Here is a 13,287-nt window from a genome sequence, read left to right on the forward strand (position 1 = left end):
TGCATAAATTTCAGTCTATCTCTCAGGATTGCGATGCATTGGAAATACAATTAGGGATGATGTTTACTAAATTTTTGGCGCAAAATGTTAATTGAATTGCGCTTTTACTATGGCTGAGAGGGTCTATGTCCCCCGGGGTACTGCCGGAACAGTACCCTGGGGGACATAGACCCTATGAGCTTTACTATGTGGAATAGTACTTTGTCTCTTGGCGGTCTGTCACACTGTTCACAGTTGGCCCTAGTGTTAGTATCAGGAGTGTCTAATATAGAGATATCTCCAGTGTTTCCCCTAGACAAAAGGTCTGTGAGGTGGTAAATTTTTTTGGGTGTGTGCGCGTTTTGAGGTCCTAGCAAAGCGAGCACATCAGGTGTTCGCCCAGCTAGGTGTGTCCGGGGCCATCCCCCTCCCCAGAATTTTTTTTATAAAATTGTGCAATTTGGTTCATTCCACGCTATTTTGGTGCATTATAAAGCACTGTTCTAGAACAGCGATTTTCGTCAGCGATGCAGTGTTTTGAACAAATTTCTGTGTGGTGGCTAAGAATTTGAGCGAGGCAGCCCGCCTTGCTCGTGTCAATGCCGGGTAAACAAGTTGTATATCTATTATATATCTATATATCTCTATATTTCCACTCCTGATAGTACTATATATACTCCTAATTTTAGGTATAACAAAACAATCATCGCCTGGATTTCATGGAACAATGAGTTTATGGTTCTTTGAACCCTGAAAATCAATGTCAGACTAGCTGTCAACCTCGAGCTCTGCATGGTCTCTGGCAACATGGATTTTCTACATGTCCCCCTCATAACAATGCAATAATAGAACGTTTTTCAACAATGAGCTAATATCCCATTAGAAATATAGCATTTCATACCTATATATATAGGGCACTGGCGTTCGCAACCTCCGCAAAATGCGATAAATAATTAACAATGGCAATTTTATTGCCGAATGATTTAACTGCTCAAAAATTATGATTGAATAATCAAACCGTCAAATTGCAGTGTCGTGTAAGTACTAACAAATTCTGTAACCAAGTCATATTTTAAACTTACCTTTTAATAAAACAACCTCGTTTTGTGTAGACTGAACTACATTATTTTATTTTTACTCGACTATTTTATTAAAAATGTCTTTGTACACCTCTTTTCCCATAACTGTCAACTGTTTATCCCTTGCTTAGCACATATATAATAATATATTAGTACTAGTAGTAATCAAATGCAAAGGAGGACTGGGGATAACTGAGAAAACTCTATTCACAATGTATTGCACTTTCATACAATCAGTGAGCTTACACTATGTGGTCAGTTTATATTGCCAAGTTATCCTAGTTTTGCCAATACACATAATGCAACCATTAAGCTTATGGCTTAATTCCCCTATAAAAAATTAAATACTAAATCTCACCTGATGTCTATAGTTGTAATAGCCATTTGAGCCAGCGACAATCAAAGCCCAATGCACTCCGACTTGTGATTCTTCAATGACATTCTCTCGAACAAAGCTATTTGTGATTGCAGCAAGTGCAACTGACAAAAGCATACACAGTACCAGCAGATGCCCTGTAGATACCATGTTTGCTCCTCGTTCCATATTCGCTGGCTTTAGATTAGCAGCAATGGCAGTCCTACCTACGTGTACACGTATATATATATATACATGTAAGAACCACGTGACAGGTCAATGAACCAAACCATACACAGTAGTGGGAATAGGTAGGCCAATGGGGTGAATCATGTAGCAGTATAAAGTACTTAATCTATTACCTCAGGTAGTATAAAGGCAATAGTACGTTAGAATGAGTCCATACCTACATGCACTGGCGCCCACAGATCTTAAGAAAGTAGAAGCACAGAAGGATAAAATCCTCAGTGATAATAAAAAGCAAGCGCCGTAGGCGCGCTGCATGCTAGGGGGGTCTGGGGGCATGCCCCCCCCCCAAATTTTTGAATGGTAGACGTCTGGAGATGCAATCTGGTGAGTCTTGCGAGAGAGATTTACGAACAAAATGTAGGAACAAAATTGTTTAACCTAAAATTTACTGGAAGCACTGTGCTTCCAGTACTTCTATCTGCGGGCGCCACTGGCCTTCCCCATGTCAGTTCTCACGTACTTATTATAGCTAACTGTCCGGTTTCTTACAGTCTTTTCTAGTTTCCTTCCTTTCTCTCCCCTCCTATGCATTACTAAATTAGGAATCTCCCACTGGTGTTTATCTTGGAGCGACTAGAACATTTACGCTAATTACTTTTTTGGCTCCCATCTTTACTCGCATCCAGTTGTTTCTTACTCTTCATTCTCGAAAAGCAGAAACTCTAGAAAAACAGTAACACATTACAAGAAAAGTGAGATAATGATTTCCTTTAGCTAAAGAGTGATGAACGCTTGTAACAAAAAGTTGCCAACAAAGGTAGTGATTCAATTCCTGAACATTTTTAAGGCTAGGCATATCAGATATGTTTCACATGGGTATGCAGATGATTAAAACGTGACGTCTAATGCTAACTATAGATGTAAGCACATTCTTTACTGTTTATCTAACTACTTTTCTACAACCTAACCAAGTCCTATACACCTCTACCCGTTACGCCACCTACCTCTCCCGTTTCTTCCCTAGCTGCGGTTACACTTTATAATATCAACTACTAGAAAATACTGATCTAAACGGGTACAATAGAATATGCAATTTTTTTTTCAAAAATATGTCAACTAGTCATATGTGCGGTACATAATACGGTGCTAAACGTACGATTATCTACAATCCAAAATGCATAACTAATAACAAACTCACATATATTACTGCGCCTATGCTAATAATACTTATTAAATAATTAGTGACTTAGCCAGTGAGCACTAGTTGAAATATTAGTTGTCACATGCATGATGTTCATACTCATGATTGTAGACGGTCAGGATTGGAAACGCTATCTCAACTGTAACTTAAACACATTCTAGGCTATTCTCTACAGGCTTTTGCATACGCACTGCAACAATCCGCACACGGCGTGTAAGATGACAGCTTATAATTGTATATTATAGGTAAACATATACGCTGTATAATTGAGCAAATTCGGGATCATCATGAACATATCTATACTCTGAACCTAGCAAGCACTCTATCAGTTGTGTTCCCAGTAATAATACCAACCAAATACTACGTTCAAGTCACGAGTTGCACGGTGCAACATAAGTCAACAGTATTTGTACTATATGATGGAGGCTACTTTGGAAATCAGTAAACAAAAGTAGATTCTGTCAAAGGTGGCAATTTTCGAAAATGCTGAAATGGCACCACTGCAGGAATACAGCTCACAGTAGTGATTGGATTTTCAGAGCGTAAATATATTCACGGTATCTTGAACATCTTACTGTGCATTTAATCACTAACCAGCAGATTCGGCTGAGATTCAGAAGTATTGTGTTTACGATCCTGTACGGCTCCAATTACTTCTGCTACACGCCAAGTAAACATTGAGTTTGCTTATTTATATCTATGGCATGCCCATCCACAGTTCTAAGCAGAACGGGAAATTTCACGCATGCTGAAATGTCTGAAAGCTGAAATCAAGGGCAGCAATTATCCTGGAGCAATCTATTTGGAATGTAAAAAAACTTATAAAGTCAGGCTGAAATACAATAGAGTTGACTTGATTGGATATTTAATTTATAATATGCGTGTACATATCCTATGCGTATTATATCATATAAATGCACATCGTATCCTAACGAAATAAGAGACAGCAGTCAGGCTTAGCATGGAGCATATATACTATGCCTACTTAGAATAGCAATCCATAAACCGCACACAACTTACTCTTGGTTTTACAACCAAATTCACATGCATTACTTAAAGTCCAATCTTGGTATTCTCTGGCCAGATGAAAAATCCCTGAGTATAATTTTAAACTATTCTACGTACAATTTCGAAATAATGATCATGCTTACTATTCAATTCTATGTTTTGTGCACGTAGCTGCCTCATAAACACAAACATGAGATAGAATGTAGTGCAACCAGTTCAATATCTGTCTATGAGTAGCCAGGTTAACAAACACCTATACGCATGCATAGACAGACTATATAAAACACAATGATCGCTAGACGAATATAAATATGGCGGTCATACACACTACACGGTCAATATATTATCATAACACATCGTAAAATGTATATATATATATATATCATTTAACAAATTTGCACAGATCTGAGATGTAGTGCACGAAAAAAACACACGATTGAAGGCGTTACTAATTAGCCAACAGATGAGGGCTACCATCTCTCACGAGCTCAACCCTTCTCCCACGCTCCCCCCTTCTCTCACGCTCAACCCTTCTCCCATGCTCCCCCTTCTCCCATGCTCCCTCCTTCTCCCACGCAGCCCCCTTCTCCCACGCTCCCTCCTTCTCCCACGCTCTCCCCTTCTCCCACGCTCCCCCCTTCTCCCACGCTCCCTCCTTCTCCCACGCTCCCCCTTCTCCCACGCTCGCCCCCACACGGGCCCGTTCTCCGAGCTCGCCCGCGCTTCTCTGCGCACTCCCTTCTCCCACCTCCCTTCTCGCCACGGCTCCCGCGCTCCTCTCCGCACGCTCCACGCCCTCGCTCCCACGCTCCCCCATCCGTCCCCGCTGCCCCTTCTCCCACGCTCACCCTCCCCCACGCTCACGACCCTTCTCCCACGCTCCTCCCTTCTCCCACGCTGCAACCCTTACTCCGACGCTCAGCCCCCTCCTCCCCGCTCACCTTCTCCCACTCCTCCCCCTTCTCCCAGCGCTTCAACGCTTCTCGCCACGCTCCTCCTTCTCCCACCCGCTCCGCCCCTCCCTTCTCCGAGCTGCCGAACCGCCCTCCTCCCACGCTGCGGGCCCCTCTCCCGACCGCTCCGCCCTCGCTCGCGCGAGGCGCCCCCCTTCTCCATGCTCCCTCCTTCTCCCAGCGCTCCCCCTCCTCCCCCGCTCCCCCTTTCCGCGACGCTCCCCCCTCCTCCCACGCTCCACCCTTCTCGCCCGCGCCCAGCGGCCCCCCGACGCGGCTCCCCCCGTCCCTCCCACGCAACCGCCCCCTTCTCCCACCGTCTACCGCTCTCCTCCCCACGCTCGGACCCCCTTCTTCCCACGCTCCTCCTTCTCCCACCGCGCTTCCTCCATAATCTCACCCACGCAAGCCCCCTTCTCCCGCGTCCGCGCCCTCCCTCCGGCGGCACTGCTCGCCCCTTCTCGCCACACTCCGCCCTTCTCCACCTCCGCCCTTCTCCACGCTCCCCGGCCCCTTCTCCACGCTCGCCTTCTCCCCCCTTTCTCCCACGCTCGCACCGTTCTTCCACGCTCCTCCTTCTCCCACTTTCCAACACGCACCCGGTTCCTCCCACGTCCTCCTTCTCCCATGCTCCCGCCTTTTCCCCCGCTCGCCCCGCTTCTCCCACGCTCCCCCTTCCCCACGCTCCCCCTTCTCCCCACGCTCGCGTTCCGCCCTTCTCCCACGCTCCACCCTTCTCCCAACACTCCGCCCGTTCTCCCACCGCTCCCTTCCTTCTCCCATGCTTGCCACCGCTCTCCACACTCAGCCCTTTCACCACGCTCCACCCTTCTCCCAGCGCTCCCCCCTTGCGGAGGCTCCACCCTCTCCCACGCTCCTCCTTCTCCCACACTCCCAACCCTTCTCCCACGATCCGGCCCCTCCTCCCACACCCTTCGTCACCACCCCCCATCTACGGGAGAAGCATGTGCACTTGAGTCGTTCGAAGGCAGCTTTCTCAAGGTCGTGCCCGGTCGGTCTGGTGGGCGACGTTGATCAGCTCATAGGCTCGCTGCCGAAGGTTCTTTCCGAACAGGTATGCGATGCCGTATTCGGTGACGATGTAGTGAGCGCTGGGGCGAGCCGCGCGTGCGTCCCCACTCGCCGGCACTGCGCATAAGTAAAATGAAACAGTATGGCATAATCTGTGACCGATGTTACGTTGAGGCGTGCAGCGGGCGCGTGTCGTCACCAACTCCCCGCACGCTGCGCACCGCCTAAAATAAAACAGGTATGGCATGAATGCCTGTTGACGATGTAGTGAGCGTGAGCAGCGTGGTCTCACCCCGGCCCCACAGCCCGCACCTGCGCACCCCGGTAAAATATAACAGGTATGGGCGACCTCTGTGAGGCGAAACAATGTAGCTGAGGCATAGGAGGCGCGTGTCGTCACCTGACGGCCCGCACCTGCGCACGGTAAACATACAAACGAGGTATGGTGTCTCGCTACGAATGTATGTGACGCGTGAGGCACCGTGTCCGTCACACCCAGCGCCCGCACCTGCGCACCGTAAAATATAAGGCAGGTATTGGCGCTCTGTGACGCAGTAGTGAGCATGAGCGGCGTGTCGTTCACACGCCGCCTGCGCACGGTAAAATAAAACAGGTATGGCAAATCTGGCTGACGATGTAGTGAGCGTGAGCGTGGTTCGTCCTCACCGCGTCCTGCGCAAGGTAATATATAACAGGTATGGTCGTACTCTGTGACGATGGTATGACGGAGACGTGTGTCGCGTCATCGCGCGCCGACCTGGCGCCAAAAAAAAGAAAGAAAGAAAAACGAGAAAATGTGGCTGGGGCATCGGCGCGGTGCGGCCCGGCAGCACGGGTAAAGATAAAACAGAGTATGGCATAATCTGTGACGATGTAGTGAGCGTGAGCGCGTGTCGTCACCACGCCCGCACCTGCGCGCGGTAAGATATAACAGGTATGGCATGAATTGTGACGATTAGTGACGCGTGGCGTGTGTCGTCATCAGCGCCCCTACGTATGCCACAGGTAAGATATAACAGGTATGGCGTATTCAATGACGATGCAGTGAGCGTGAGCGCGTGTCGTCATCAACGCCCCGTACTGCGGCGTAAAAGCCCTATAATACAGGTATGGCGTACTCTGTGACGATGTAGTGAGCGTGAGCGTGTGTGCGTCATCGCGCTACATAGTACCTGCCGCCGCGGTAAGATAAAGCATGGTATGGCGTACTCTGTGAACGATGCCTAAGTGGCGTGAGCGCGCAGTCGTCAACCACGCCGGGCACCTGCCGCAGGGTAAAATATAAGCTAGGTATGGCCAATAAAAATTCCTGTGGACGATGTATGAGTCGTGAGCGTCAGTGTCGTCGATCCGCCCAAGTACCTGCGCGCGGTAATAAATATAAAGGATGGCGGTACTCTGTGACTATGTAGTCGACGTGACGGCGTCGTCAAGCACGCCGCACCTGGCGCGCGGTAACGATGAATAACAGTAATGGCAATAACCTGTGACGAGGTATGTGAGCGTGAGCCGTGCGTGCGTCACCGAGACGGCCTGCACCTGCGCGCGGTAAGATATAACAGGTATGGCATAACCTGTGACGAGGTAGTGAGCGTGAGCGCGCGTCGTCACCACGCCTGCACCTGCGCGCGGTAAGATATAACAGGTATGGGCATACATCTGTGACGAGGTAGTGGAGCGTTGAGCGCGTGTCCGTCACCGCGCGACGCCCTGGACCTGCGCGCGTCAAGATATAACAGTAGGCATAATGTGACGATGTAGTGAGCGTGACGCGGTCGTCACCCGAACGGCCTGCACCTGCGCGCGGTATAGATATAACCAAGGTATGGCAATAATTCTGTGACGATGTAGTGGAGCGTGAGCACGGATCGTCCCACCACGCTGCACGCTGCGCGCTGGGTAAGATAAGATGGGTTGGCGTGACCGATCACAGCGCCATCTGTCAGGAATTTTAGGAGGGTTGAAATGAACTAGAACTTCCGTTGGCCTTGAGAAGTAGATCGACTGCTAGAAGCGAGACAATAACTACGTATTTTTCCTCGTGGATTTTTTATCATTTAATGACTCAGTATTTTGCAGTTATGCTGTTTAACCTTGCTAAATGTACTTCTCTAGTGTGAGATTTCATGCCAAGCTGTGGCTATAAACAGTTGTTATGCATCTTGCTAACAATTTTACCCAGAAAACCTAAAACTTCTATGAAAAAATAGATTTTGGGTGTGACTCTACTGGAGGAAGAGTAGTAATTATTTCTTTTTGTGACCCATCCCCCTAGTCTCCACTAACCACGAGCATGCAGTACAGTAGTACCAGTACTGGGAACTAGATTAGGACCTGATGACTAATCACAGTCAAACCTGTATATAAGGATCATCAAGGAAAACTCTGAGTGTAATTCATCGACAGGTGTGCATTCCATGCATAGACGTGGTTTCCAAGCATAAACACCACTGGAGGAAAACCTCAAAGTTGTCCTTGAGAGTCAAGTGTTTATTCATGGTTCCCACAAGTGTGATTTTTTTTCAAGGACTTTTCAAGGACATCTCAAGGACATATGTTGTTCCTAATGTTTGTTAATGAAATAACATTCTATACAAGTATCCGCTAACACAGGTTAGACTGTACTCAAATCACGTTAAGTGAATTCTAAAATGGAACACAATAGCACCTACCGAGTCTAATAGTTGGCACGATCTTGGGTGTACCATCCTTGGTGCGTGCTGGCATGGCAATGATCGGCTTGCCAAGGCCATCCAGTCCCAGGGCGGCACCACGTATGAAGTCAATCTGACCGCCAACTCCTGAAAATATACAAATAAGTGCAACTGTAAAATACAGACAGTGCAGTTATGGATGAGCGTCAAGATGTACCTTGAATGTTCGAGGCAGGTGAAGATTCTAACAAGTTGCATCCGATCTCATCCTACATTTACTCCGTTGCGCATAGTTAAGAACTCATTTATTGCATTTTCTATGCAACTTAATCATTTAAATTAATAAATCTTCGTAATTATTGGAACGTTGCATCTTTTTAAACATTAGATTGCACTTTCAAGGGTCAGCGACCAATGCAGTATTAAATGTGTAAGCAATATGTGCATGGATGTTTAACTCACTTGAGTTTGTGACTTAAGTTAAGTAGTAGTAAGTAGTAGTAAGTAGTAAGTAGTAAGTAGTAAGTTAAGTAGTAGTAAGTAAGACTGACTTGAGTTGCAAAGTGTGATTAAATCAGTTGTTAGTTGTGCTAAACAAAAAGTAAATGACTATCACTACCACCTTGAACGTATCTATATGCATAACATAACGTGTATAGATATTTTCATGCTCTTACTAAAGTGCTAACCTGAATACATCTTCATTCCGATAGAGTCAGCAACAACCTGGCCTGTCAGATCGACTTCTATTGCGGAATTGATGGCCGTCACCTTGGGATTCTGGCAGATGTTTGTAACACTATTGCAAAAGCCCACATCATGCATCACTGAAATAAAAAGTAGATCGGAATAAAGACAGGCATGCTTAGGCATGCAGACAAACTGACGGCATCTACACGTATCACTGGGAGCTTAGTCAGTCAAGACTATAAAACAATTGATAACAAAGCACATTATACCAAAACAATGAAAATTTCACCTATACTGATCATCTAAGTGACAATTTCTTTATATTTCTGTGTAACTAACCTATCTGTTTCAGCCAGAAAACCCCCCTCCTCTTGGATACTGTTGCTTGGTTAGTCTAGCTAGACCAGTTTATAAGTGTTTTTCAAGTGTGTCTGCAAAAATGTCAAGTTTGTCCCACTTCACGGCTAAGGAATGCAATTTGAACATCCTATTGCAATAATGATTAGCAAGAGTGGCCGGTCCACCACATCCAGCAGACAGGTCAATTCAACTGTTCATCCAATTGGTAATTTTATCAGTAAGAAATGTTCTCAGGAGGAAACATCCCTGAGAAGATATGTTATCACGAGGAAAGGGGTTCTCGAGAGAAAACTTTCTCAGGAGGGAATATTATTGGAACGAATGATATCAGGAGGGAATATTCTTGGAAGGGAATGCTTCCAGGAGGAAATGTACCTGGGATGGAATGTACCTGGGAGGGAATGTTATCAAGAGGGAATGTACTTGGGATGGAATGCTCTCAACAGGGAATGCCCTCGAAAAAGGAGAAAGAAACCAGAAGGAAACGTTCTCACTCACGAATGAAGGGGTTGCTATTGAGGAGGGAATATTCTTGGAATGTAATGTTATCGGAATGTAATGTTCTCTGAAGGGAATGTTCTTTAGGAAGATGCCTCTGGAAAAGAATGTCCATGACAGGAAACACAATTGGCAGGACATGCTATCGGAAGGGAATGTTTTTGAGAAGGAATACTCCTGACACGGAATGCTCTCGAAACAGGAAAGGAACTCAAGGATAACCGTTCTCACGCACCGACGAAGGGGTTGTTGTCCAAGAAGTCGTAGACCTTCTTGCTCCCGATGACGAAGCTGACAACGATCTTGCCCGTCGAAATTGTCTTGCGCGCGTTCGTGATGCAGCCGAGCTCGACCAGGTCGACGACCTTGTCGCCGAACATCTCCGTGTGGATGCCGAGGTCGCGATGATGCTGCAGCTGCTCGCAGACGGCCTGCGGGATCGTGCCAATGCCTGCGGGAAGGGGGGAGGACGGCGGCCATTACGCGACGAGCAATGGTGGCGGCCATTAGGCAAACAATGGTCGACGTCGTTCGCGGCAACGTACGCACGTTGTCGCAAACGATGCTGACAACGGGAAGGGGCGGACGGCGGCCATTAGGCGAACAATGATCGACGTCGTTCGCGGCGATATACGCGTGTTAACGATGCCAGAGCGCGTCGTTACAAACATCTTTGTACACTAATGTTAAGACAAATGTTAAAACTAATGTTAAGACTAATGTTAAGGCTAATGGTAAGACTAATGTTAAGACTAATGCTACCATAAACCGACCAGGCTCTCCGACTGTTACACGTCGTAGGTTCCCCTCTCGCCAATGTAGTGTCACGCGAAAAGGGAACTTGTGGCTAATGCTACCACTAATGTTAAGACTAATGGTAAGACTAGTGTTAAGACTAATGCTACCACTAATGTTAAGACTAATGTTAAGACTAATATGTTACCACTAATGTTACCATTAATGTTCAGACTAATCTTGTTTCTGACAAGAGGCCCCAAGATGAGAAAAAGTTCATGTTTAGACTAATGTTCAGACTAATCTTGTTTCTGACAATGGGCCCCCTGGTGGGTGGTGGGTGCGGAATCATCGATTGAGGGACGCTTATTGCAAAAGCGTATTATTACCCATCTGCAAGGTGGCGCCATCTGACACGAGATTTCCGGCAATGTGCATGCCGATCCTTTTCTCGATGTCCGAGGATTCGCTGAACTCTCTTGAAGGGAGGTCCATGTCACCTTCCACCATCGTGTCGATGTGAGACATGTGTATGATGCTGTCACCGAACGTGCGAGGTACCTTCGGGTTTATCAGCCCTAAGAAACGCGCAGGCGGTTAATGAACTTGTTTTTAGAATGTTCCGTCGCAACAACGATCGGCTAGAGCCACGTGTCAATCGTGTCGGGCGGACCCGTAAATAAATTGTCAAATGACACAGGCCAATTAACAAAATGGCAAAAAGATAAATGACATAAAGGCAATGACAGGTCAAATGACAAAATGGCAAAAAGGCAAATGACATAAAGGCAATGACAGGTCAAATGACAAAGGCGAACACACCCACGCGGACCTACACAAACTGTCAGGGGTAGGGGTAGGGTCGTGTAGAGTGTAGAGTAGGGGCCATACTAGGGCAAATGACAAAATGATAAAAAAGACAAATGACAAAAAGGCAATGACAGGTCAAATGACAAAGGAATGAAAAACACGCCCACGTGGGCCTACACAAACTGCACCTCGTGAGCGCGCATCGTCACGCGCTCGCTCGCTGCGTTCACGTACCGATGATGTACTTGGCATTGATAATGGCCGCCCTCGTGCACTCCACGGCGGCGCCGAGCGTGCAGAAGCCATGCTCGTCAGGGGGCGACACCTGCACGAGCGCGACGTCGAGGTTGACGATGCCGCGTCGGAACAGCAGCGGAATCTCGGACAGGAATATCGGAACGAAGTCGGCGCGGCCTTCGTTCACGGCGGCCCGCGTGTTCTTGTCGAGGAACAGAGCGTTTGTGCGAAATATACCTACGGGCAGGCGTAACAACAGAAGGAGTTAGCAAGTGCATCACTATACTTCATCACCTGAGGGAGTGGTCACCAATTACTAGGCATAATATATCTCACAATATATCAGTAAACTATATATATTAAGTTTGTGAAATGTTGAATATTATCGTTCCATTCGATAATTAATATCACGAATAACATGAACATGTGTAAGTATTTATGCGCATATATACGTAAAATATCTCATGATATATTACTGAACTATGTATTTAATTTGTAAAATATTGAATATTATCGTTCCACTCGATAATTAATTATATCGCTAATGACATGAACATATCTATAGATGTGCATCTCTAGATGTTTTCACGCTAATATCTAGTTTTTCTTTGGACTTCACATTAGATCAACTATAAGCATTTGGCAACTCTAGCGAACGAGAAGGATAGACAAATTGTCCACGGGAATTCTGTGTACGACCCCACACAAGGAGGAAAAATGGGGGCCAAAAGACTGGATCTTGACCGTGTGGCTCTCTCTCTCTACCTTCAAACTCGGGCTTGATGATTTCCATCGGCCCCTCCGTGAGGATGTGAATAACCTCGACATTCTTGAGCCCGGTCTGTCGGCCATGCTCCGCCATCGCGTCGATGAGGGGGGTCGGCGTCATCGTGGAACCGTGAATCCACACCTTGTCATCTGGAAGATAGCGAGATAACCAAGATAACTTACGACGCTTGCAGCATCCTGCGACTTTATAGATTTAAGGACTATTTGACTTTCGCCGCCGTCGGCGCTGTGTAGCGATGTGAATTGGTGGGAATTTTGAAAACGGTCGTCAACTGCACTCAACCGATTGCTGATCAATTAGAATCAATTCATCAGGGTAATCATGAATACTACACATAAGACAATTCTAATACTAGATAACTTGAGAATCATCTTATCTGTGTTTGGTAACACAAATACAGCCAGTGCACGTACCATTTCACTTCTCAACGCTATAAAGGGACATAATAATGAGACACGTTTGAAAAAATTGTGTCGCCAATACATTTCTAATATTTCATAAATATATTATGATTCTTTCTTCCAATATAGCTGCTCTTTTGTAAATTGGCGACTTTTTCGATGATCGATATTAAAACCGTTTTTATAATTAGTCGCTACCAACAATCAATTAAATATGGAATCAAAGTTATTAGTAACTATTACGACCATGATGACCATGGCAGAGAGTGAGAGAGGAGAAGGGGAGGGAGGGAGGGATAGAGAGCAAACCCTACAC

General features: G+C 46.4%; 1 protein-coding gene across 1 annotated transcript; it reads right to left on the reverse strand.

The window, feature by feature from the left end:
* Window positions 1–5,715: 5,715 nt before the first annotated feature.
* Window positions 5,716–12,721, reverse strand: LOC106806402 (4-hydroxybutyrate coenzyme A transferase-like). The gene is made up of 8 exons (XM_014808327.1): window positions 12,546–12,721; window positions 11,778–12,017; window positions 11,123–11,311; window positions 10,234–10,449; window positions 9,140–9,277; window positions 8,469–8,597; window positions 6,670–6,707; window positions 5,716–5,866 (listed from the first exon to the last, which is right to left on the reverse strand). Exons 1-8 carry the CDS (start codon window positions 12,667–12,669, stop codon window positions 5,762–5,764), a joined length of 1,179 nt encoding a protein of 392 aa, XP_014663813.1. The 5' UTR covers window positions 12,670–12,721; the 3' UTR covers window positions 5,716–5,761.
* Window positions 12,722–13,287: the final 566 nt, after the last annotated feature.

This window comes from Priapulus caudatus, unplaced genomic scaffold, assembly GCF_000485595.1.
Source record: "Priapulus caudatus unplaced genomic scaffold, Priapulus_caudatus-5.0.1 Scaffold158, whole genome shotgun sequence".
In the NCBI taxonomy this organism is placed as follows: domain Eukaryota; kingdom Metazoa; phylum Priapulida; class Priapulimorpha; order Priapulimorphida; family Priapulidae; genus Priapulus; species Priapulus caudatus.